This window comes from Xenopus laevis, chromosome 9_10S (assembly GCF_017654675.1).
Source record: "Xenopus laevis strain J_2021 chromosome 9_10S, Xenopus_laevis_v10.1, whole genome shotgun sequence".
NCBI classification, from domain to species: domain Eukaryota; kingdom Metazoa; phylum Chordata; class Amphibia; order Anura; family Pipidae; genus Xenopus; species Xenopus laevis.
The window spans coordinates 67,169,802-67,195,830 of record NC_054388.1 but is presented as its reverse complement, the minus strand read 5'-3'; the positions used below and the strand labels follow the sequence as shown (position 1 = coordinate 67,195,830).

General features: G+C 38.4%; 1 protein-coding gene across 4 annotated transcripts in view; it reads right to left on the bottom strand.

Annotated features, from left to right (window-relative positions):
- The window catches only part of rapgef4.S (Rap guanine nucleotide exchange factor 4 S homeolog), a 129,116-nt gene that overhangs the window by 13,841 nt on the left and 89,246 nt on the right, over nucleotides 1-26,029 (bottom strand). For all 4 annotated transcript variants that reach the window (XM_041578226.1, XM_018238865.2, XM_041578227.1 and 1 more), the window contains 13 exons: nucleotides 24,973-25,049; nucleotides 24,308-24,454; nucleotides 23,682-23,797; nucleotides 23,338-23,426; nucleotides 21,625-21,703; nucleotides 14,498-14,648; nucleotides 10,522-10,610; nucleotides 8,092-8,122; nucleotides 6,961-7,039; nucleotides 5,905-6,051; nucleotides 2,745-2,842; nucleotides 1,725-1,850; nucleotides 530-708 (listed from right to left, as the gene is read on the bottom strand). In XM_041578226.1, coding sequence (XP_041434160.1) covers nucleotides 530-708; nucleotides 1,725-1,850; nucleotides 2,745-2,842; nucleotides 5,905-6,051; nucleotides 6,961-7,039; nucleotides 8,092-8,122; nucleotides 10,522-10,610; nucleotides 14,498-14,648; nucleotides 21,625-21,703; nucleotides 23,338-23,426; nucleotides 23,682-23,797; nucleotides 24,308-24,454; nucleotides 24,973-25,049 — 1,408 coding nt within the window. The remainder of the gene's footprint in view (nucleotides 1-529; nucleotides 709-1,724; nucleotides 1,851-2,744; nucleotides 2,843-5,904; nucleotides 6,052-6,960; nucleotides 7,040-8,091; nucleotides 8,123-10,521; nucleotides 10,611-14,497; nucleotides 14,649-21,624; nucleotides 21,704-23,337; nucleotides 23,427-23,681; nucleotides 23,798-24,307; nucleotides 24,455-24,972; nucleotides 25,050-26,029) is intronic.

The window sequence follows — 26,029 nt, the reverse complement described above, 5'->3', positions numbered from 1 at the left end:
TTTTGTTTGTTTTTAATGGCATTGTCTTTGGAGATTGTTATATTTTTAATTGATGGTAATTAAGTATGTTCCTGGACCGTGCTGTTGACGTGAACACATTTTGAAATGTATTTCTTTAACGGATTTTTTTTTGTTTCTTTTATGCTCTGCTGCTTTTTCAGGCTATAAACGGCAGAGAAAAACACCTTTAACATTTTTAAAATGCAGAAGCTGAGAGGAAAAGGATTTCAAAAGGGGAAAAACAGCCTTCTAAGCAGCAGGCTTAAATAGTGAAGCAATAGGAGAGCAATACCAGGCTGTCAGAGGCCATGCTGTTGGCCTCCGGCGTCCTACTGTGGTTATGTAGACAGCCCAATCTCAGCAGAAAAGATTTTCTGGTCGACATAAAAAATATTTCATTACATTATATCTTTATTAAAAGTATCTTGGGAGCAAAGGCTATAATAAAGCATAAATGCACAAAAGTGAAATCTACTTAGTATTTTGTCTTTTTTTGTCTGCTCTTTCTAAATTGCTGCAAAGTACTTACTGGGCCGCAATTTTAATAAATTTCTTTAGAAGTTGAACGCGCTTGCTGAGTTGAGGGCACAGGCAAATCTCAGTCACAACCCAGAACTGAATTTCATTAAAGCGTCTCAGGAAGAGGTCCAAATTTGCCGTTGTCTTTTTAAAATTCTGTCTCCCAAATGTGTGGTAAATAAGTTCCAGCTAAAGTAAAGTGAAATAAAACATTAGAAGGCATTATTTTTTTATTGATTGCCCAAACCTTTAGGAAAAATGCCTAAAATTAGTAAGGTAACATAAATGGACATTCTATATGAGTGCATTAAATAGGGATTGTGCTTGTACTGAAATTAACTACTGTACAGTATGTCTATGCTTTAAAAAAAATACACCAACTAGCAGCTAGAGTAAATAGGACCCCATCAAACAAGCAGCTATTAAATTCCAAATAAAAAAATTTAAAAGCCACAATGAACAAAACATAAAGAACAGCTGGAGATTCTCTTTGAATTCTACTGCAAAAATGTTATTTCATGGTGAACATTATCTTCAAACTAAATATGGTGGAGGTTGCACATAGCTATCATAGCCTTCCAACAGAAGACAGGCCCCTCCGTTTAAAAGCTAATGTTTCTATTGGTTATTTTGTTGGAAAATGTCTCATTGTTTCTCTCAATTTTTATTCCAAATGCTCAACATTCTGGTCATAAATTTGTCATGTGCAGATGAATCGACACTCGACATCGGGAGGAAAACAAGGTAAAAAAAAAAACAAGTTACTTCTGAACTCACTTTTTAGCCTTGCAGCTGCTTTTACGCTTATTGATTGTATTTTTTTTTCAAGAAAATAAAAATAAAAAAACTGTTCACCTAAAACCTTCAAGTTTCATCTTTGAAAGAAAAAACATGTCCTTTTTGTTTTAAAAGGTTATAGTTTGATTTTAAGATATATTTTCAATGAAGGTGATAGTACTGTATTGGTGACGTTTGCAGTATCTGAACACTGATCTAGTTAAGAAAATAACCTGGTTTTGGCCCCTGGGGACCTTGTTGCTTTTATTGCAAAATATAAATGCCAAACAAAAGTTTATTTACCCTGTTTTACCTATTCCTGACTCTAAATTAAAAATAAATCAGTCCCTAAGGAATTCTAAACTCTTGAAGGACAGCAACAGAGTTAATCATAAAATAATTACTCTCCATTTTAGCTATATACAAACCTCATTCACACAACTGAATAGGTCCCAGTCATGAATGGTCATCTGATAAGCCAAGTCTTTAGAGCTCATGAGTTCAAAAGTTGACATGGTTCCAGTAGAAGGCCCCTCTTGTTCTTGGAGAGGTGTCTAATATAGAAGAAATTAGGATATTATATAAATATATCAACGCCACATTTCATACTTGTTCTAATATAATTAGTTAATTAGAAATGCTCATAAAAGGGATTTTTATTGCAAAGGTAGGAATTACTTTCTCTTGGGGGGGGGGTGTGATTTAAAAACCTTTCCATTACACAATCATGTGAGCTATGGATTATTGTCTCAATGGCAGCGAGAAACATTCTGAGAGTGAGTTCTATTTACAGTAGGCTATTCGGGCATAATAGAACATATATGATTTTATAAGAGTTTAACCCCTGAGATCACTGTGTAAGATTTGGTCAATGTGGCAGGAATATTATCACCCCTGCCTCCATGATACATTTAATAATTGCCTAAAAATGATGTTTCCTAATTTTAGCCACTCAGTCTCAATGTTGATATTAACTTCTCTAGAGCACTGCAATATACAGCACAGAGTTCTGGGTAAATGAAGTATATTATCAGCAGTAATGTTGCTTGGCTCTTGTTGCTGTATGTTAGCAAACATTTTTTTCAGTTATTTTTTAAAGTGAAGATTATTAATAATACCCTTAATACAGGTATGGGATCTATCATCTGGAAAACAATTATCCAGAAAGCTCTAAAATGCTGGAATGTATTTTACACAGAGACCTGTTAAAGCAAGCAATTATTATTTTTGATGAATACCTTCTTCTCTATAATAATAAAAATATGGGACCTTGTACCTTATCCTAATTACGCTAGCAACAGTATATGTTGGTGGCAAACACCTTATCAGGAAAACTTGTCATTCAACATAACAGATCCAACACTGTAATATAGCTATTACATATTTTCCCTGCATTAATTGGTTGCTAGTGATGTCATTTAACATAGATTTAACAATAATGTTAATACCAAAGAATCAAACTGGTCCCGGGGGCAGGCAAACAGACGTCCATTCACACTGAGCGTTGTAAACACGGATATGTCATTTGGTTTCAGCACCACTTTTTCTGCAAATAAAGGCAAATGATATACTTTGATGTTCTCATCATAATCCAGCAGCTCATGGAATAATAACTTTTGCGTGGTCTGTGCTTCTCCAGCTGGTATCAGACAATATCCCCAAAAAGTCCTCTAAAAGCCAAACGAGGGGATTGTGCAGTTCAACAAAGGATTCCATATCGGACACCTCTTTTATATGTGTGTTCATACAGTATATAAGGCAGTTATTGCAAGTAATACACATACATCCTTAAAATATGACTTTTTTTAAATTTCACAAATGTACAGTATATGTACAAGTACTGTACTTAGACAGATGCTGATTGAAGGAACAATGCCCACTCTTTTTGAAATAAAATACCCAACAAATGCCAAATCTATGAGTTGTAGTGTCATAACAGCAAGCTACAGCCTTCTGTTATCCAATGTTCTACAGCAGACAGTAACATTGATGTGAAAAGGAAAATGGCCTTTTCCATGACCAATACCTTATCTCAGGACATATTTAGTTCTGAAACATTTCAACTTGTTGTAACCGTTACTTTTAGCGTTTATTGATTTATTTTTTTGATTAAAAAATCTAAAAAAAAAAAAAAGGAAAATAGCTAAACAGCTAAAGCATAGAGTGTACATTTATATTTAGACTTGCAGTATTTTGTGAAACTGTTGAAAATACACCCAGCATTACTTTAAGGGCCTCAATTTCAATTTGTAGATGCAACAACAAAAAACCACATACACAAAGTTGTCTGAATTAAAATGTCTTACAGAAAGTGATTGCACCTAGTCAATTTAGTGCAAGACATCAATGATTCCATAGGCACAAAGCACAGCATTATAATGCTATACTTTACAACTGCAATTCAGCAAGTGTAATTAATGAGATCCCTTCGCACACTACATGCACCCATTTTTGCCTACAAAATCACACGCATTGAAGGGTGAATAAGTGAACATGCCTCGTCCATAATGTTAGCACAACATTTTACAAACCTTGGCATCCTATCCTGCTCCACATGCTCCCATCATGATCCTTGATAGGTGCAATGATATTGGAATTCTTTGAAATATTGGTTCATTGGTGGAAAAGTAGTGATGGTGGTTTTTCTGATTTGCACTTAGATCCACTGATAATTCTGCTTTTATTCGGCCTTTATTTTGACCAAACTATATGATCATTTGTGTTTTTAGGAGCCTAAAGCACACTAATATAACTCTAGTGTGATCATACCAAAGCGACATTAAAAACAGGGGTACAGAGTTAAACATAATAGTGAATAGCAAATTGCCCCTTTTTGTAAAATGTACTTGTTTTTACATTAACCTTATATTCACCAATAATGAACTGGTAGGTTCAGAATGACTACGGTATACTGTATGCAGCAGAACATGCAAAAAACATTTATGTCTCCATGCTATTGCAAATTCCACCATGTTCCACCATTCAGGATTTCTAATGAATGACCAACTCTTTTAGCTCATCTTTAAAAGAGTATAAGTGGCAGTATATATATATATATATATATATATATATATATATATAGATAGATAGATAGATAGATAGATAGATAGATAGATAGATAGATAGATAAATTGTACAATTGCATGGATTACCACGCAGTGTTAAATAAATATAAATTTAAACATATAATAGTATTTAAATGCATCTGTTGGTAAATAAAGCACTATAAACTTTTTTTCTGGATTCCTAAATAGGTTTATAACATTCTGTTCTAATATCCTGGTGATTATTACATTCTAGCGGCTGCATTTCCAAGTAATGCCGTTGTCATGGTTACGCTGATAATAATGGAGCCTTTTCTCGGATTATGCTTATTGTTTAAATCCCTTCAGAACTCTCCGTATGTCAATACTGTATATGGTGGAAAGTCAAAAATAATATGATGCACTATTGTTTCAACTAATAAAAAATTAAATAAATAAATGTTTAGATTACATATAATATGATTGCATTATGCAATGTGACAATTGCTTTTGCTAGCTTCTAAATAGAAAATGATGGGAACTTCAATCATTAACATTAATATATTAATTTAGAATAATGTACAGGGAACATGACAGCACTCCTAGTGGTAGTAAACAGATGCTATACCATTCCTGACATAACACATACAGTTTATCCAAATCCCTATGCTGCAGTCCAACGTTGTTCCTGGATTTTTTTGGACTACCAAATTTACAGATTTTAGACTTACAGCTCTATGCCACAACATTAGAAATGAATACTGTATATATTAATAGATATAATCCTATATTTTATATTTATTTTAGGTGTAAGGGCTAGCGTCACCACCCAACAAAAAGTTTGCCATTGCTCCTATTAGTGGATAGAGTACTACGAATTACACACACTAAACTCAAATACAGAGGAACTGGTTGTCTAGGTTTCCATCTTGTTTTGATTAGTAATTTAGGTTGAATTTCCAGTAGACATTCTTAAAATGATTTTTGTTATTCAATTTTCTTTTCCATAACATCAGGCTGTAGAAAAATCCTAAACAAATACCTAATCCTTTTAGTTTTTTAAAGCAAATTATAATCACTTGAATATATAAGTCTAGACAGAAAGTCACCAGATCCTGATGCCCCTGCATAGTTTACAATGAGAGTAATTGCAATCAAATGCCTCAATAATCTATTAGCGGTGGAGGAGTTTAAAACTTGATGAAAACTACCTCTATGTCTGTAGATTTGTAGCCATGTTGCTTGCAGATACCTGCGGGATAACTTGAAAACAAGGGCATGGCACACTGTGAAGTGCTATTTTTGTTAAGTGAATTGTTCTCCTGCACAGTGCTAGCTGATCGCTTTGGTAATATTTTAGGAAATGGTTACAATGAAACCCTATAAGGCTTCACTGTTGCTGTCTCTGGTAAAAATCTGCTTCTAGCACCCAGCTTGGTCTATTTACTCAGTGGGAGATCCTACTGTTGTTTGTAATCAACTGAAATTATCTCAAATGCTGTTATAAAATTGGTGCTATTTGTGTGTTTAACCTTGGTTTTTAAATTATTTCCCGTGTGTAAGAGGAATGATAGCAAAACAGTACCTCCTGCAGAACTGATTTTGATGAGTATCAAGCTGTCCCCGGAGCCTAGTTTATCAGCGACCGCAGAGAGCACTTCTTTCACTGAAGCAGCAACAGCTACACGTATAGTGATATATGTATGGTCTATGCAGTATACCTTGAACAGAACTGAGGGAAAAAGAACACATAAGCAAGGTTCTCTTATGCATATAAGAACATTTATATGTATGAGATACTGACACATTTGGGTATCTCCCATATTACATGTTTTTTATCTAGTTTGGGTCTACACCTTCTCCCATAAAAATAGAAGTAGCATCTACAGGCAGGTTTTCTTTGTTAGCACTAGCAGATCATGGGATCATCTTTATTGCTCCAAGTTTGAACTTTTTAAAGAAAAAGGAGTTTCATTAATCATGCATCCAGTCTTTTAGGACAAGACAGCAAAACAATAGGAGTTAAATGCAGTCTTGATATTAGTCATTAATTAAAAAACTGCCTTTTTTATTTCCGTTTCATACTGCATGTAGTAATGATAATATTTTGTAATGGTTCCACTGCAGGCAATACCTCATTCACAGGGTGCTAAAATGGCAGTGTGGCTATGCAGGGAAGTCTCTAGGAGCACATTTAGCCCTGATTTACTGTATAATCCAAGACATCACTTTTAGCACAACGGGAGCGTATAAAGTGCCAAACACACAGCTAGCTCTATGTGGGTGGTGAAAGGGCAGGCCTAAGTGTATAGGCTGCAAAGCAGTGAAAAAGTAGACCCTGCAGAAAAAGCCCAGTTAAAAAATGATGGCATCAAAGCTGATTTTGATGAACTTATTGCAGACTGGGCTTACATTAATGTATAGTGTGCAGAAAACACACATACACAAAAGAATTAGACTATACCAGGATTTAAAACCTCCCAAGGGAATGTGGCATAAGGCACAGCCATAACTGAACCCACAAAGTACAGTCAAAATAGTACATTCTTTGGATCGGCAGGGCTACTGGTTAACAGCCATGCTTGTGCAAAAACACATTAAATATTTGAAGGTATAGATCTTGAGATAGATGAAAACCTACTTTCGTCGGAACTCCGTATTGCCTGGCGCTTTTGCAGTCTCTCATCTCCAGTGCTGAACTGCCGTAAAAGCACCTTGTGCTGTTGAGAACGGAACATCGGAATTATATTTGCTGCACATTTGCAATTGTCTCTCTTGTTCACTTAATTATCTCTACCTTTAGATGTGGCAGTAATAGGTCTAGATAATCCTTTTGGTTCCCTTTTATTTATAAACTAGTTCTGGTTCTTTGCTGCTGTAAAAGTTGAAGGACCAAAACCCAAATAGCATTTAGAGTTAGGCAGGTGGTCTCCATCTTGTCTACTATACCTGCTGTCTCCTACTTTTACTAACAATACAAGTGCTGTCCTGCAGGGCAAATTGTTTTGCCCTTTTTCACAAACCCATATAAAGACAGCTGCTGCTCTGCAACTAATCACATGGCAAAGCCAGTGGTACCATATCATATTTACAGAAGGACCCAGAGGCAGCTTATCTAAAGCTTTATCTTATCAAGCTGTGCTCCTACTTTTAGTAAAACTTAACATTAGTGATCAGTGTAAATACAGTTGGATGACTCCATACCTACCCAGTCCTACAACCCATTTTCCTGCCTGGACACAGTACCTGATCTAACCTGCTTTATTCACAAACCAGAAGTGACATCATCTGAGAGTGGTGGAAAGGGAGGGAAGTAAGCCTTTTTTGTGGCCCAACTCATAACCAGAATTTTTACCTACTCAGACTTGCTAACTGATCAACAAAACCAGATGTAATCAGAAAACCTGATATGATGTTCTGAGATGTAAGAAGCCTATTTTGCAATATGCATCCATACTAATGACCACATTATTTATCTACCCAGACCTGCTAATTTTATCTACCGAGCATAAACCCAGAGGTGATGTGATGTCATGTGAGATAAAGAAACATATTTTGTCACCTGCTGAACCTGTAGGCCTACACTAAGCTACTCTCAAGCTGCCCAATACCCTCATGTGTTGTGGGTACTTTGGGTAGTCGACCCACTGCCTTACACAATGGCAAACCTTAATATGCTAGTTTCTTGGCTAGGGCAGGCACACAAACCTAGAACATTAACGTGGCTTCATATCAGTTTAAAATGAAGAACATATTAACTTTTCTCGTGTACCTTCTTTTGTTGTCCCTTTGCATCCTCAGATCTGTAAAACAAAGTTATAAAAAAAATTGTTAGCAGAGCAAATTTTGGAAAAAATCTGAAGACTGAAAAAAACAAAAAATCTCACAGTGCCATAATCCTAATTGGGTCACTTCTCTGGATCACACCACATATTCTAAACGCTGATTCACTGCAACAGCCAGGAGCAACAAATATTGCCATATATACATATACGTACCAATAACAGATCTATACACTGGCAGTGCAAGCTTGTGTGATCCACCCATGTTCATCATTCAAATCCAAACAGATATTCATGCACCTGCACTGAGTACGTAAGTGAGACCCTGCAGTGGCAATTCAACAAAGGGCCTTTGTAAATCGCTGCCAAATAATAAATGTGATCCAATATGTTATTTGTACTTTTAGCTTCATTTCCCCCAAAAGATCCCTTCCCTGAAGTTGTAATTGTCAGGCTGCCCTAAAGCTTCCTTATCACATTCCATAGCTCTCAAAAACATTTCTCCAGGAGATACCCCATGAGTTCTTGCAAATAATACATCTTATTGTTTAGGACTGGATTATATATTTGTCATTACTTAGGGCGGGGGCACACAAAGCTACTGGGGGAGATTAGTTGCCCAGGGACAAACTGCTTCTTGTTCTGGTGACTAATCTCCCCGAACTGCCTCCCTTCTGACTAGAATCGAAATCACTGGTGAGATGGCACTGGGCATAGACTGGGCATAGACACAAAGATCTGATTGTACAAATCGAGGATTCGTACGATTTTCCGACCATGTGTGGAGAGTCCCGACATTTTTCGTCCGGCGGAGATCGTCATTTGGCCGATCGGACAGATTAAAAGATTTCTGTCGGCTGCCGATAATATCTCTGCATGTATTGCTGATTGTACAATTTTCAGAGGGAGATTGTCACTAGCTTTTGTAGGACATAACTTTCGTATGATTGCTGTCAGGGGCAGAACATCGGCTGATCTGTTCTTTTGTACTTTATTTGATCTGAATGGTTAGTGGGAGATGGGGAAGTCCGATCGTACGATGATACGGTGATTCGTACTATCGGATCTTTGCGTCTATGGCCAGCTTTAACAAGATAACAGCTGACTGGTAGATATAAGAACAGCACTCAATAGTAAAATCCGGGTCCCACTGCGACACAGTTACATTGAGTAGGAGAAACAACAGCCTGCCAGAAAGCAGTTCCATTCCATCCTAAAGTGCTGGCTCTTTCTGAAAGCACATGACCAGGCAAAATGACCTGAGATGGCTGCCTACACACCAATATTACAACTGAAAAGAGTATACTTGCTGGTTCAGGAATGAAATGTTATATTGTAGAATTAATTATTTGCAGTGTAAACATTGTAATTTAGAAATAAAAACTACACCAAAAAAAATCATGGCAGAATCCCTTTAATATGCTATGAAATGTTATTCCCCTAGCGCTGGCCCCTGATTTCACGAATAGATTAATTCCATTATCCGAACCATGCAATCTCTCTTTTACACTAAGCCGTTTCTCTAGCTTAGCCACATCAATACGCAACATGTTATAGTGAAACTATGAATTAATGCAGATGAACATTATTGAATTCATTACATAATGAGTCTCTTATTTTCTGCAAATCTCGACTGGTGAAAAAAGGCACTTGAATTATTTCAGCGCTATTACTTCAATAAAGTAATTGTAAAAAATCAGTGAGAACAATATTCATTTGAGTTCTTATGAAGTTTCACGCTGTGGAAGTCTGTGGAAGCCTCTCGCTCGGCCAATGTTTCAACTGGGCATCCAGAGGGCCGTGAGAAGACTTTTGGCAAGTCATTTTGATTGCTCATTTGAGTCCAAGTGACATTATTAGCATAACCAAACAGGATTCCACTCTTGAAGAGTCTGCTCTCGCAAGGTCGCGTTTGTGTGCCGCGGGAGACCACAAAGCACATTTAGCAAAGTGTTTCTTATGTTCTAAGCAGGCAAATAGTTTCTATTTAATTATGTGGATTTGTGATCGTGGTCGGCAGAAAAGGATATGATATGCACAGTAAATGCAAAATTTTATGAATAAGCCAACGGAGGAAAATCATTCATATGTTTTTTTTATTATGCAGAGAATGCTTGAAAAGTCTCCGGGATGCCAATCATAGATAAAAAATAATACAATGTGGTTATTCATACAAGGGCAAAAGTATGCCTGCACTGGAAAGGACACTTGCTTTAGTGGTAGCAAACACATCCATAAAATGACAAAATACATATTATAAGGTATAAAAACAGATTTTTGAGCATTTGTGCAATTTTTTGCCCTCCCAGACTTGTTCCTCTGCTGAGGACCATTGTTTTCAAATGTGGCTTTTGCTCAACTAAACGGATAGATCCTTTGATTCTTTTATAAGAAGCAACCAATAGCTATAGACTCCTTACATTTGCTTTATGGTTCGTTCCAGGTCTGGTAGCTGCTCCTTCAGGGCTGCAGTTGTTCTTGTATCATCTGATACCGACACATAAAATTCCTATCCAAAGTAAACAGAAAGAAATATTAGGATCTAATGCACATGGCACAATACATGGCACAATTGTGCACTTTGCACACAGTTTTCTGCATTGTGTAAATTGTTGCATGCTTTTGTGGTCCATTTTGGAGAGCAGAGCATGTACTATTGCCCCTGAAATACAGTGAAATACTGCATTATCCAGAGCTTTAATGTTTCCGGGTGGGAGAGGCACATATTAAACCCCCTACCCCCTAACTTGTGGCAGGAGATGCATCCTGCAGTGGGGCTTGTGTGTACCACTGAATGTTGCACTCTGCTCTTCACACTGGATTTGCAGTCTGGCACAAGGAGCAGAGTACAGCTTACCCTGCGTTTCCACTCTTGTGCCCCTTAGCACTCAAGCACTTGCTCCTGGGTAACCTAAATAAGCCTTACTGAAGAATGCTGACAAAGCCACTGCCACTCACCCCCTAGAATACAGAACTGACTGTGTTAGTGTGTGTTATCTGCACAAGCTGCACTCTGCACAAGAAGCAGAGCACAGTTTACCACTTTTTTTGCAATATGTATTGTCCCTTGTGTCTAATATGTGCCAAGCAGCCAGCAAACATGATAGACACCACAGCTAAGAGCACTGGTTACCTTCCTAAGAATTATGGCACACAGGCATTTTGGAACGCCATTGTTCTTAGAAAGAACAACAGCAACCAAACCACTCATTCCTGCCAACACTCCCTTCCCAATTAAAAACAGGTTTGTCTATGCAAGCAGGTGGGTATCAGCCAAGGTGGACAGAATACACCATAAAAGCAATTAGCCATGAATGCGACTAAAGAGTATTTGCTGTTTCAAAGGGGATAACCCTTTCTTTGATCAGAATTATGTGTATGAAATGGGTGCAAACATTTAAAGGCTGTACAACTCTCCCCCAAATTTTTGGATTATAGTGATGGCCTGCCAAGTGTTTGGGGACTGGTATAAACTGAAATCCTCCAAACCCTCTACCTGCATATTCTCTTTGTGATCGAAGTTGATTTTACAAATCTACTCAACTCACTGTAACTAGGATACAGAATGTTCTTAGTATGCATTACCAGCCTCTTAGATTTGCTTCTTTAATTCATTTTTTTTAAATATTATATTGTGAAAAAATTATACTGATTACAGGTCATAATCATATTGATTAGGTGCACTGAATAACAATGCAATAGTAATGCAGGAATAAGGAATTAAGGCATAAGGAGCAAATAATATATAATCCAGTGTAGTAGTTCTGAACTGAACTGTACAGCACTTGTTGGTAAACTGGAGGCTATGTCACTTTAGTTTTATGTTAGTTTCAGTCAAATAGAAGATGCAATACACTACAGGGTCATTTTAAAAAGAAGAAGCATAAATAGTTATTATTACAGGGCAACTATACTGCACAAAGTTTAGCAATGTACTGTAAGTAAAGGGTCCTGTTGGAGCAGGCTCAACCTTACATTCAACTAGTTAAGGTTCTGGTAATAAGAAAATTGCACCAATTAATTTAAATTAATTAATATAATCTAAGAGCCCTTAGCACTTAGTGGATATTAAGCCTACTTAAGTGCAGTGTTATGGCCCACAATGAAGAGCTTTCTTCCCAAAATTCCAGCATATTTGCAGATGCACCCTAAGATTCAGTCATTGCAACTTGTGCACGGTATGGATGCAAAAGTATAGAATCCAACTGGCAAAAATGTATTAGATGGCTTTGCTTTCAGCTTACACCATTACTAATGGCATTAACATCCAATTTTCTGCAGTAACTACAACTGACACAAGCCACTAGTGGAACCATGGAACAACCACTATATAAAAGTTGACAGTGATTCCATGGTCCCCTAGCCTCAATGCATGTACTTGTGTATATTTATTCCCTGCAAGTACTAACAAGTACCAGCATTGAGTGTAGGTGCAAGTACCTTTTTTTTTTTTTTACAAATGGAGTTAATGCTCCCTCCGCAACCATTTCAATACTTTGCAATCATAATTGAGGCTTATTAGTATTATTAGGTTTTTGGGTCTGTGAGTCTACATGTATTTTAGAAAGATTACTATTAGTGCTAAGACCATATTGCTGGGTAATGTGAGAAGTGTATGTATTTTGCTACTGTACACCAGATACTTGTCCTTCCAAGGTGCAGAAAGGCAAGTATCTGGAGTACTTTTGGCATGGGCAAACTCCTTTTTATCCTTATTTAATAGGCCAAGGAAGAAATAGAGAGACGTTATTTCATCCATAACAAATTTCTTGAAGATGTTATTCACATGGAGACAAAGTAAATGTGAAATTGGTTAATCATTTAAGAACAAGCTGATGTAAAGGGAGCTGGGCTGAAGTGCTACATAAAATGCTTGTTCTCTCCCTCTAATAACAGGCATGTGTGGTGTAATTGTAGGGTGCTGCTGCATTTCAACCAGGCAGACCTGCAAAATCCATGTTCTGTGTTAAAGCCATGCATCTAAGTGACTTGCCCACCTATCATGATCATTATGTGTATTTTTAGATGGAAGTCATTGTGTAGTAAAGTCTCTTAAGTAAATTACAATGTATTGACATTTATAAAGGTTTGTAATGATGCGTAGGAGATAAGAGGGCTCATCTAACAAGCTTCGGGTAACGTGAAACTGCAAAGAAATGAGTGCAAAGAAATCAGCTCTATGCAGGCCTGCATTTGTGGAAAGGCCACCAAGATCTAGGCTAGGGTGGCAGGATTTTAGGGGGCGGCATGCTGCCCAACCACACCCACATTAGTTTAGAAACACTGGGGATACCAGGAGATACAATAGTTTTTTAAATTTCCCGTGCTCCAATCTCCATGGCTCTGGTCACGATGACAAAAATTTACCTGAATAAAGGGGAGGGGACAGGAGCAATGAAAAGCAGTGGGCCTAGGGGCACCCACTAGGTAAATCCGGCCCTGGCTCTATACACTTTGTGCTGGGGGTAGCATCATGAGGCTCAACTCATTTACAAAGTGAAGGGTAAGTCCAAACACTCCAAAATGGAAACGAATCACTGCTTGAAATAGCTTTTTTTTTTACTAAATGAGCCCTAATGAGTGCCCTTTCCCATATCTGCCCAGTCCAAGTAAATGGCCCCTAATATTTTTTTTCTTCTCCTTGACTTGTATTGATAATAAGTTGGACTGAGCCAAAAACACAAGGTACTATATAGGAAGGGCATGAGTAGGCTTTTCTTCCTTAGAGAAGATTAAGATTATTCGATGTTTGCAAGGAAATTATGCTAATGTTTTATCATTCAGTGGTAGCTAGTGTTATGTTTTTTGGTGTGTTGTGCTGGGGAAGTCGACTGAAGGTAGCTGAGATAAATAGACTTAATAAATTGATTAGAAATGTTCTGTTTTAGGTATGAGATTAGAGACCTTAGAGATGGTTTTAGAGAAGAAGATGTCTAAATTAATGAGTATTTGCGGAAATGATTCTCATCCTTTACATGAAAGTTTGGAGTCATATCGTAGCGACCTTTAGTGATCGATTGATTTTACCTAGATGTAATACTGATCATTTTAAGATATCCTTTTTTACCTGCAGCAATTGCTGTTTTTCTTTTAAGCAGGTAGTGTTTGTTTTTGTTATTTATGATGTGTAATGTATCATTATGTAATTATGTATCATATGTGTGTTCTGTGTGATTGTATGTAAAAAGAGCAAACGCTGGCATAATAATTCCCTTTGGGATTAATAAAGTTTTTATCTATCTATCTATCTATCTATCTATCTATCTATCTATCTATCTATCTATCTATCTATCTATCTATCTATCAAAATAATAACTTGCTTTCTAAGGGAAACTGTATTTGTCCATAAGATATGGTTGCATCTTTTGTGGCCTGCTAGAAATAATAAGAACTTACTTCAAGAAAGGCCATGGAAACCACATCCTCACGGAGCAAGTCCCCATAAAGAGTAGCCCATTGCTGCACCAATCGTATTACTCTCCGCTTGTTATTCAGGGTGTAATCCAGCTTCTCCTGCTCTGTTCCCTGGGAAGGCTGCGCATGGTAAGTTCAATGCGGTTAAGGAAAATGCACATTTTTCCATATTAATGAAAGATGAGGCAACATGCAAATGGTGCAATACTTATCCCCAAATGACCCTTTAAAGTATGGCGAGCAGTCCTGCTGCTGTGAGCATGGATAGATATATTTTCACCCTCTTTAACCGCTCAGTTATATCTGAATGAATTATCAGCAGGTGACAATTTATATAATACAAAAGATCCATGAATATCCTGTAAATTATTTATTGCTTGGTGATATCATCAGTCATAATTGGTGCTTAGTGATGTCATTTTTATCACTCACTCAAATTGTGTATTATAAAAATATGTAAAATATGAGGACAGTAGAAGTCACTTCAGAGTTCCTTGACCTTTATAAAGCGCTCACCCATCCTCGTGCCTTATATGGTCATGGAATGCCTTGGTGATTTATAATATCCTTATAATACACAAAAGCCATGAATATCTTGTAAATTATATCCTTATAAACGGTGAGTTCTGATGTCATCAGTTATAAACGGTGAGTTCTGATGTCATTTCTGTCACATGACTCACTGAAATTTGTGTATTATAATAAATAAAGTACCCCCAGTTGCAAAATATGAGGATATTAGAAGTTACCTCGGAGTTTCATGACCTGTATAAAAACACTCGGCCTTCGGCCTCGTGTTTTTATATGGTCATGAAACTCCTCGGTAACTTATAATATCCTTATATTTTACAAGAGGGGGTACTTTATTCACTATATATTTTACAATAGGCAGTAAAGCTGCATTGGGATTGGATAGGCTGAAGGGGAAGTTCCTACTTCCCCTATCCAATCTCTGTACAGCTTTACCGGGACTTATCCTTAAAGACCCAATGAAGATACAGAGATAGAAGAAAATCCTACATGCACGGAGCTACTGTCCTATTTTCTGAAGCTGGCAGCACGCTTAAAGCAGGGGGCCCAGCTAATCAAGTAAGTGAAGCTTGGCCGGGCCCCCCTTAGACACAAAACCCTGCGGGCCCGGGACAACTGTCCCCCCTGTGCCCCCCGATGGCGGCACTATATATATATATATATATATTTATATATATATATATATATATATATATATATATACACACACACACACACACACTGCATATATATAAAAATTATAGGACAGCAGACAGTGTAACACTGGTTCAGACAGTTGGGAATCATGTATGCAATGTTGGATTGCATAGAATTCTACTGCCATCTAGTGCTACTGCTGATTCATGGCCAAACATTCACACACTCCATTTAAGGGATGATATTACAATGGAATATGTTTTAGCATATTTCATACAAGGCAATACAATTTCTTTTAAATAAAGCATCAAAACAAAAAGTCAGTATAAAGATATGTTGTATTTATAAACAATCAGAATCAGAATAAATGGTATAATCTTAGTGAAGTCCTATTACTTTATATTTTTTACATGATTTCACTATAGAATTTCTTCATCTGCAGAGTGAAAGAGGAACTGTCAGCGCACCTATAGGTACATGCTTGCCATTCATCAGAGGGGTATTGTGTTTTCAGAATGAGCCAAAAAAGGTTTGTGTTTTTAATATTAGTTCTTTTAATATTAAAAGTGAAAATGATATCTTCATTATAAAGCTGTAATAAAATACTGGGAGAGAATTAACGTAATAGTGGAGCCTTGATGAACAGGCCACATGACGTGCACCCGATGATACACTGGCCAACTCAGTAAGTGCGGTCTAATTGGAATTGTTTGTAAAGCTGTAATAAGTGACAGTTTTGTTTCTTTCCTTTGCTCTCAATGCTGCCATCTGTCTTCTTCTTACAGATAAGGATGGGTTTACTATACAGGTGTTTTGTTCCTGATCTTAGTAACTACTAATATACTTTTATGGAAATAGTGATGGTCAAAAGACTTCTCTTTCTGCAGCTGCTTCCTATTCAAATGAATTAGAAACAATCTGTCTACACTATGTCTGGCTGTCTGGGTGAAATCCGGACAGGTGGCAACTCTATGCCGAGGATATCTAGTAATAACTGCCTATTGGTTGCCCCAGGTTTAAATTTTTGTGTGGGCAGGAACAAGTGAAACTCGTGTGAAAGGTTGTGAGGACACAGTGAAAAATAAATATTGGTGCTAAAGGATTACCCAGTCAGGACCGGATTTGTGGCAAGGCCACAAAAGCCCGGGCCTAGGGCGGCAAGACTGTAGGGGCGGCATGCCGCCCAGCTACCTGCATGTGCACACACGCACCTGAGGGGGGACAGGGGGTTGCATGTGATGTTTGCAGGCGCAAGGACCCGGGGTAGCCGTTGGCGGGTGCTAGGACCCTGCAGCGCAGATCGGCCTCGGGGCACCGAAGGCAGAAATCCGGTCCTATACCCAGTAGGCCTAGGCTCTAATGGTCCCAAGGCTAGGAGAATTACCATAAGTCCATCTTTGTTTCCGCAATATAGAAATCTGTACCTTTTTTGACTATCTACCGGATATCTACTAAGTGCTGTTTCAAGACCTGTTGACTCTTTTATTCTCATTTTGTGCCTCTGCTGAATAATCAACCCATGACACCACAACAGGAAAGGGAGGGGCACAGTTGTTTAATAACAACAAGACTTAAATAAATCTAATACTACCACTTGTACCACATATCCTCCCAGAGGCTAGAAGCCTGGTCCATGCCTCCTATCCAAGTCTCTACCAGAAGCTGTCCACTTTTCCACAGGCTTGTCAATTGCCTATTCAATTCACCCTTGAGGCTCAGAGTCAAGGCATCCCAAACCGACTGTAACAATAATCACTACCACTCTAATCCCATAAAGAGGGATGCTGCCTCGGTTGCACTAGCCCACCTGTATACCAGCAAAATCCCGGTGTCCCCAGTCCTGCAGGGCCCCACTGACTGCTGCTGTGTTGGGATCACCAGTTGCTATTCTTGGATTATCCACTGCTGTATTATGGGCCCTGCAGACCACTGCCCCCCTGCTGGGCCCCACTGACAAACTGTCTGCCACCATATTAGGCCCCATTAGCTCACCCATTACTGTATTTGGTGGGCCACTGTGGTGAGGTAATCTGGTGGACCCCAGTCCAACACAGGACACTGCTGTGCTAATGGTCCTCCCCAATTGGAAGCATACTGGTAAGGTTATTTCTGGGATGACCCTAAAGTCCCTAACCTGTGCAAAAGTCAAAGCCAATCACCTGCCAGGGGAAGGGAGCCTCCTAGCATTGTCATACTATACTTTACACTATACACTCTTGCTACTTGACTACTTCCTATTCAAGAAGGGAAAACTACAGATTTTAAATCCTGATATTAGGGGTTTCATATTCATAATTTGTTTGTATTCGATTGAAATTAAGTTTTCATATTTTTATCAGAAATCCTATTTTCCCTATAATAAATCTACAGTGATGCTGTTCTCTAACTCCCAGCATGATCCTCAAACCAATCAATGCTAGAGGATACTGGGAAAGCACATGTATGTGGCTGCCTTGTGTACAAAACAGTTACCTATTGAGAAATCATAAAATAAGCTGCACTCCCATTCTCTAGCTCTGCCTATAATTAATGTAAAAAACACTCCTGTGTTGTAAATTTAAACTAACCTAAACATTCCCAATTTCACAATATCATCACTGGCATCCAATCCGTAATGTAGACTATGATTTGCAAAAATTGTGAACAGCAAGTTTAATGTTCCTTAGTCATGTTCCTCATTCAGTGTCTCAAATCATATAATTATTCCATATATTTCTACCTAGCTATTATCTGACTCACAGCGGGTACCTGTAATTTTTGTCATTTTGTTATTTCACGTTTACTTATTTTCACATTTGGCTAATGATAGCTCTGTGAATGGAGATTAGGGTTTACAAAAATAAGGAAAGTGGGAAAAAAAACATGGATTGTATATTGCGTTAATTAAGAGATGATTTAATTAGGTATGATTTCACCATGAGGATGTGAGTAGCGCTTTTCATTTCAGGAGCAGGCTTTCAATGATATCAAGTCTTAATAGTGACAACTTATTTTATTGTTATGTGTACAAAAAATGTGGGGCATTTAGAGTAGTTAGGGTATCATTCTGGGGCTGTCATTTATTATGAGCCCTCCAGGCCAGCAGCTTAAAAGTGGAGCTAGCTAACTATCTACTAGCCTCTACTCTATTGCTTTTCTAGAGAGGGACTGCAACTGTAGGCTAGTGTCCATTATGAAGCTGGCCATATATACAGAGATTGGGGAGAGATATGCTGCTTTGGCGACCTTGTCAAATGAGTGGATCTCTCCTAGATATGCCCACCATGAGGTAGGAGATAATAATAATATGGGTGGTCGAATTGAGGACCACATCAACGAACCAATGCAGTCCTCAATCTAACGGGATTTTTAAACCTGGAACACAAAAAGTTGTGCGTTTTCCCCAAAGGTAAAGACCAAAATTATAACAAAAATTCAAATAATTTATTAGGACATACAGATGACATCTGTATGCATCAAATTGGCATTTATGTTCCATCTGTGGAAGGGAAGGCCAACTAATACAGTTATTAAAATTTTGCATATTGTGTAAGGAATGCATGTTTGCAATGGCGCCTTAAAGGGCACCTGTTGGCTAAATATATGATCCTCAATCAAAGGTACCCCCCATCATGTACAGGTTAATGCATCTTAGCAATAGCAAATTATAAAAGTTTGATAAAGCTAGCAAAGAAGGCATGGTATAATCAATATAGAGGTCATTTTGAGAGCCATTTGTGTTCACCTGGTGGATCCATAAGAAAATGCAAATAGAAAGAGGCAGGTTGAGATAAAGAGGCACAACTGAAGAGGGAGGAAATCAGCACAAGTGCTTGGCAGATGTTATGAGTTGTCAGTATGGAGTAACGGGCTTTGAATATGAAAGTGAGCTGCATAGAAGACTGTTGTGGGCAAAATCCTATGTGTTAAAAGATCTTTAGAAAGTAAACTAAAAGGCAGGAGGCCAAATGATATAAGCCATAAGTTCTAGCAGTACTATGAAGATAAGTTTAAGGTGTAGGTAATTGCTCAGTAGCTGCACTCACATAAAAGATTGGACCCACTAATCCACGTATAATAAAACCAACGTAACAAAGTTGCGGTGCGCATCTGAGACTTTGTCCTGAAGGGGGGGGGGCAGCCCAATCCTGTCCTGAGGGGGGGGCAGTCCTGTCCTGAAGGTGTTAGGTAGCCCAGTCCTGTGCTGAAGAGGGGGCAGTCCAGTCCAATGCCCGGGACCACCTCCGCATTGCAGAGTCACCAGGTGCCTTCTTTATGCCACTGCTCAGTGCCCAGGCTCACACGGGAAAAGTGGGGCTTCACTCCACATTATATATACAGTATATTGTATTGTACCCCGCTGTGTGCTGCCTGGCCCCACTCCCGCTGGGGACTTGTGCCCTGTTGCCTCCTGCCTACCCCTCCTGGTCTTAGAGAGCGGTGCTTGTAGCTCTGTCTCACGGGTCGTAGATCCTCCTTCTCTGTGTCCTTTCACGCAGGCCTAAGGGAGTGGTGTTCTTAGCGATGCCTTACAGATCGCAGGTCTGTTTTCTCCGTTAAGATTTTGGATTGCTTCCACATGGTGTATCCGGTCTCTGTGGAGTTACACCTATATTGTTTTGTGTGAGCAGTGATAGGTGCATGCGGTTCTTTTAATAAGGGGAACTCGTTCTTCTATTATTTTTGTATATTTTTTGCCATCATTTTTGTATTCCAATTCCAATTCAGTATTATTTAGGACAAGGAAATTATACAGTGAAAAAATATACTGTAGATGTTTTTACAGTGATTCTGATGAGTTATGACACAACCCCCTAAACCAATGATAAGAGAAATCTCTGTAGGGCTAATGCGATGCCTAGTCATATGCTGATGTCCTTTGTAAGACTCTATGGTTAGTCCCATAACAGCCAACATCAGCCAACATCATTATTTTTTATATGTTGTAGAATGGTAAAAAAAGAACATTGGTGTTCAGTGGAACTTACCTTTAAATTTCAGCAGGCGGCTCTTTTCCATTGCGGCTTCTTTGTTCTTTTCCATTGTGGCTTCTTCGTTCTTCCCTGCAACAGTTTCTTCATTCTTGTCTGTCACTTCTTCTGCAGCACAGCCAGCCCCCCTTTATAACCTGAAATCCCCAGGCCTGGGACAACAGTCACCCCTGTGCCCCCCTATATGGTGGCCGTCAGTGACTGGTATAAATTAAACCTAAATATGTCACTCTTGTCAATATAATCACACACATCATTGGGAATAGCAGGATAAAAGATATTGCAAGTATTACAAACTACAGATCACTACATAAAATAAGCAGAAATATGGAAACATAACAAGAAAGCTGTTTGTCACATTCAAGAAACCACTGGTTCTATCACAATTCCTTTGGCACTTTGCTTAGGGACATCTCCAGCCGCTCATAAAAAGTGGGTTTTGGAGCCAGGAAGCAGGGTTGCCTCATTGGCTCCCATTATTTATGGTGCATTGTTACATGATCTGATGGGAAGGGGACAAGGCAGAAAGATTTACATGTCTCACGACATGCTGAGCTTGCTGAACAACTCAGAATAGGCATTGTTACACAGGGATGGCCACTTAAAGCCAACCAGCTGCTGGGTAATACAATTCCCAGTTGGATAAGAACCAAATAATAACATATTTTAACAAGATGTTTAAAAAGCAAAGGCAAGTAAATTTATGAAAACCAATAGCACATTACCACAAACAGCTGTTTAATGCTTACAAACTATTGTTATTTGCATATGGATGCACAGAAATTCAGTTTGACGATGGCTTTTATAGGTTTACCGTGTCATCTCAAGGGTTTTGGGAATAATCTTGATTGTCTCGCAGAGATCAAATGCACAGATTGGAAACAACACAGATGCATGACTGCATGACATACCTTAGAATGTATTTGACCATTGTTACTTCTTACCTAACTAATATGGTTACTGAAAGGATATTGTGCCATTAAGGCTGGGCAGAGCTGAGAATTTGGCATGAAAACACAGTGCATCAGAATAAAATCGTCCAAAGCAGTATCTGAAATACAAGGAATAAAGGACAAACATATAGAAACTGTAAATATAGATACAGTAGATAGATCGGTAGATAAATAGACTTAGCAACCAGGGGGCCCAGGGAACTGGTAGGGCAGAGCACAGGGTCTGCTATATGGCAGCCCCCTTCCCAATCACTTCTGTAGATTTAGCAACCCTCTGAAAACATGCAGGTGAGTAAGGGAATGAGGAGGGACTGCGAGTGCCTGATAGATAAGAGTATGCAGACAGATAGATAAATCATTCTTTGTTGATATCTATTTAGTCAGTTAGTGTAATTTGTCAACTTGATATGGCTTTTGTGTAGCTGCTCACCTGTAGAAAACCAAGAACCCAACATTTAGCTCTTTTGCTGATGTTGATTCTAGAGACAGTTTAAAACTTAGTAGTGAGTGTTAAGGTGCCCATACAGTGGAAGATGCCCATGCACGGACTGCCTATTTCTCTTCGCAATTCAGCAGCCTGTGTCATGAGCCTAAAATTATCCCTCCCTCCTTGATCAATATCTAAACTGCATGTATTTATTCAATTATCAATTAGGCCGGCTGGAAAATTCCATTGTTGTTGCGTGACCTGCACTGGGCTTTGAATAAAGTCCACAGCCACTGGCTCTGCACCATGTAAAGTGATCATTGGCCTGAATGTTGAATGGTCCTCTACTTGGTTAAACAAATAAGAACAAAAATACTTTTGCTTGATGACTTGCACAGTCAAGCATACCTTTGTATTTATAGGCAGTGTCAAAGAATTGAACAGTAGGCTAGACTATTATGGTAGCTTAATAGGTGAACACCAAAAGGCACATCAGACAATGTAAGTCTATTTTAATAAGTAAGAAACTAAGACTATTTTTATATAGTCTTTTTTGTTGATTTTTATTGAAGTAAAAACCCAGAATCTTCAACTTGTCACTGTTATTGTGCCACTGCAGCACAATGACAAAACTGTTAATATATAGTTTAGAGAAAATCAGTTACAGGTACTAATGCAGTTGCAGAAATGAAATTTTCAGAAAAACACATTGCCACCAGAAGAGGGAGCTATTATAAAAATGTAGTGTTGACCAGAAATGTGACACAGCCATATTTAAAATTGGTTTGCACTTATTGCCTGATTCTGACCATAATGTTCATTGCCTGGCATGTATGTTGGAGAGGGCTTTACAGTAACACAAACATGAATTAAAGTTTTTAAGTAATGAAAATATAATGTAGTGGTGTGCTACACTTTTTAAAATGATTGTGTTTGCTTCAGAAAGACTACCATAGTTTATATAAACAAGCTGCTGTGTAGCCAAGGGGTCAGCCATTCAAGCTGTAAAAAAGGAGAGAAGACACAGGATACACAGCAGATAGCAGATAAGCTAAGTAGTATATAATGGGATTCTTCAATTTATCTATTATCTATTGTGTCTCCTGTGCTTGAATGGCTACACAGCAGCTTAATTATATAAACTATAGTTGTGCTAAAGCAAACACACCAGTTTTACCAGTGCAGGGCAACACTACACTGTATTGTCATTCATTTAAAACACTTTCATTTTTTGGTGTTAATGTTCCTTTAAGCAGTTGGTTAGTGTACACCTTACCTTACACACTCACATATTCTCATATTTACCTGTTGTGTCACTTGAACTTGGTTCAAGACGCATTGTTTCTAGGAAGTGTTCCAGGAGTTTCTCTGGGTTTCCTGACATCACAGTGTATCTACAAAGCCAAACATGTAAAACACATTATACTGCAAAAAAAAGAAATTTATTCAGTGTTTTATGTCTTTGCACTTTTCTATTCAACAGTTTTATATTGAGCTTTCAATGCAAACTGATTGCTGTAAATGTGCCCTGTTATTAGACTGGGATTAGTCTTAACCTATGTAAATATCATGTACACACCTTTCACATTCGACTCACTGAAAACCATACTGTACATTGAGGACTCTACAACACACCACAGTGCACTTACTTATATGGAGATTGAGTGATCCCTTGTACTGAGCCTTGAGATCCAGCTGGGGTTTTTTCTAGTACTAAGACATCTTGATCATGCTCCTTGAGTCTCACTGTGTTTGCTTCCACATCCTGTAGGGAAAGGTGCCAAGGTGGGTTTCTTTCAGTGCAACACTACTATAAAATGAGAAGACTCTAACAGCAGAATACTGGTAAGTTAAATTTAGTTCTTCACTACTAGTGCCGATACCTTGGGCCTTGAGCTATTTTAAAAAAATGAACCCTATTCTTGCTTGAATTGCTATTCAGTTAAATGGCAAATAAAACTGCAGTCATTGTATCTACCCAATTTCTGGTTTGGTGTTTTTTATTTAAAATATGTTATAAGGTGGTATAGTGTACCTTTCCCATGTACTGGCAAAGGGACAAAGAGGGCAGCTAGGCATTAGGTAGCTCTCTCTTGTCTAGAGCTGCACATTCACACAACACATTTACATGCACTAGAGTATGATATTACCCAGCTGGATGGATTGAGGTCTGACAGACCCGATTTAGAGCCTATAACGTTAGTTAGCTGAATACATGTATTTGAAAGGACAAGAAAAATTAAGTGTTTCCAGTAGAAGCAGTATTAAAACTCACCCGCAGGATTCGATTGAAGTCCTCCTTGTCCACACGCAGGAAGTGACAGTTGTCTTCTCGTAAAACAATAGATGCTGCTCTCGGGGCATCATTAACAAGGGCAAGCTTCCCAAAGTCATCACCCTCATGCAAAGTGCATACAACCCCCTACAGACATAGATGTGAAGCAACTGTTACACAGTTAAGAACAGTTATAAACATTTTTAAAAATTACTCGAAAATCTTGTGTGGCCCTCCAGCTGTTGCTGAACTCCCAACCTTGACCAAGATGGCATTTGAGTGATATCGTACAATGTCTATAAGGCTGACCCTATTCAGTTCATTTCTCAACCACTTTTAGCAGGATGTGTTCAAACCTAAGGCAGAGGCACGCATACTCAACACTACCAACACCCATACACCTTAACGCTTGTATGCAGGATTGCGAAACAATTTGCGCAGATGAGCCCCCTAAGGTTCCAAAGTTTGGCTGAATTTCTAACCACTACCTTCACTTCCAATATAACCACTCCCATTTTTTTTAAAGTCAAGAACATATTCATTGTCAATACCCAAGGGCTCATGACTGCCTGGAACATTATCATCTGGAGCATATAATATACTAGAAACTAAGAAATAAGCTCTCTCTTCATACATAAACATACATTGCCACAGCTGAAAAATACCTTTCCATAGATGACAACATTGACTGATCCTTTCAAGATAATGTACCAGGAAGTGCCTTCTTCTCCTTGGTTAAATACTGCAAACAGCAGAAACATAAGTGAATGGCGTAAGTTCAGCAAACACTAGGTTTGGAAAGTTTAATTACTAAAGCATTCCATTCTGCAGTGACACCACTGGTTCACTTTGATAAATCAATACAACATTGCTTGTGATGGTTGTTGAAGTCATAGTTATAATAGAAGTCAATAGCTGAAGTTGTCATAACTCTGGTGAAGGGGTTGAGCATACATATTCTGTACTTCCTAATTTTTTTACAACAGTTTGGGGTACATCATTTCTTGTTTTAGTAGTGTAATAACCCCATGTACAACAGAATAGGTTTGTAAAAATGGAAGTGAAAGAACTTGACTGGTCTTCAGAATAATGAAGTTAACAAAAGGTCATAAGATGGCTTGATTGCAGTTAGTATACTGTAAAAAATGTAGTAACTGGTTTAACGCATTTTATGGTTCCCTAACTCCCCACCCCCAAGTTACATCATTACAATAGGTTTGTTATTGGATCAGTTGGGGAAGGCCCAGCATGCACATCAGTTAAGATTCATAGAGGAGGTCTGTGTCTTCGCTTTCATAAACATATTTGGAAGTCTATTTGGCAGATCATTTAGGTGGAGATTAGGGGTAAACACTGAAGACCCAGTCCAAATGATGAAATTTAATGTCAGCCTGTGCCCAAAAGCTCTAAAACAGAGGTGCCCAATATGTTGATCGCCGTCTACCAGTAGATCCAGGTAAAGTTCCTGGTAGAACGTGACCTGCCTGACCTACATACCCGAAACTGATGCATAGCCGTGACATCACAAGTCTCCCGATATGAGACTTGGGACACTGGGATTAACAGAAAGAGGCCATGCTGCGCTACTTGCTTGCTACTGGACCAGATCGCAGTTGGGGAATGAAATATATAATTAACTTTGATTAACTTTTAAAATATTTGCTCTACATGGTTGTGGGTACAGTAGGACCATTAACTCCTACAGAGACATCAATTGCACCG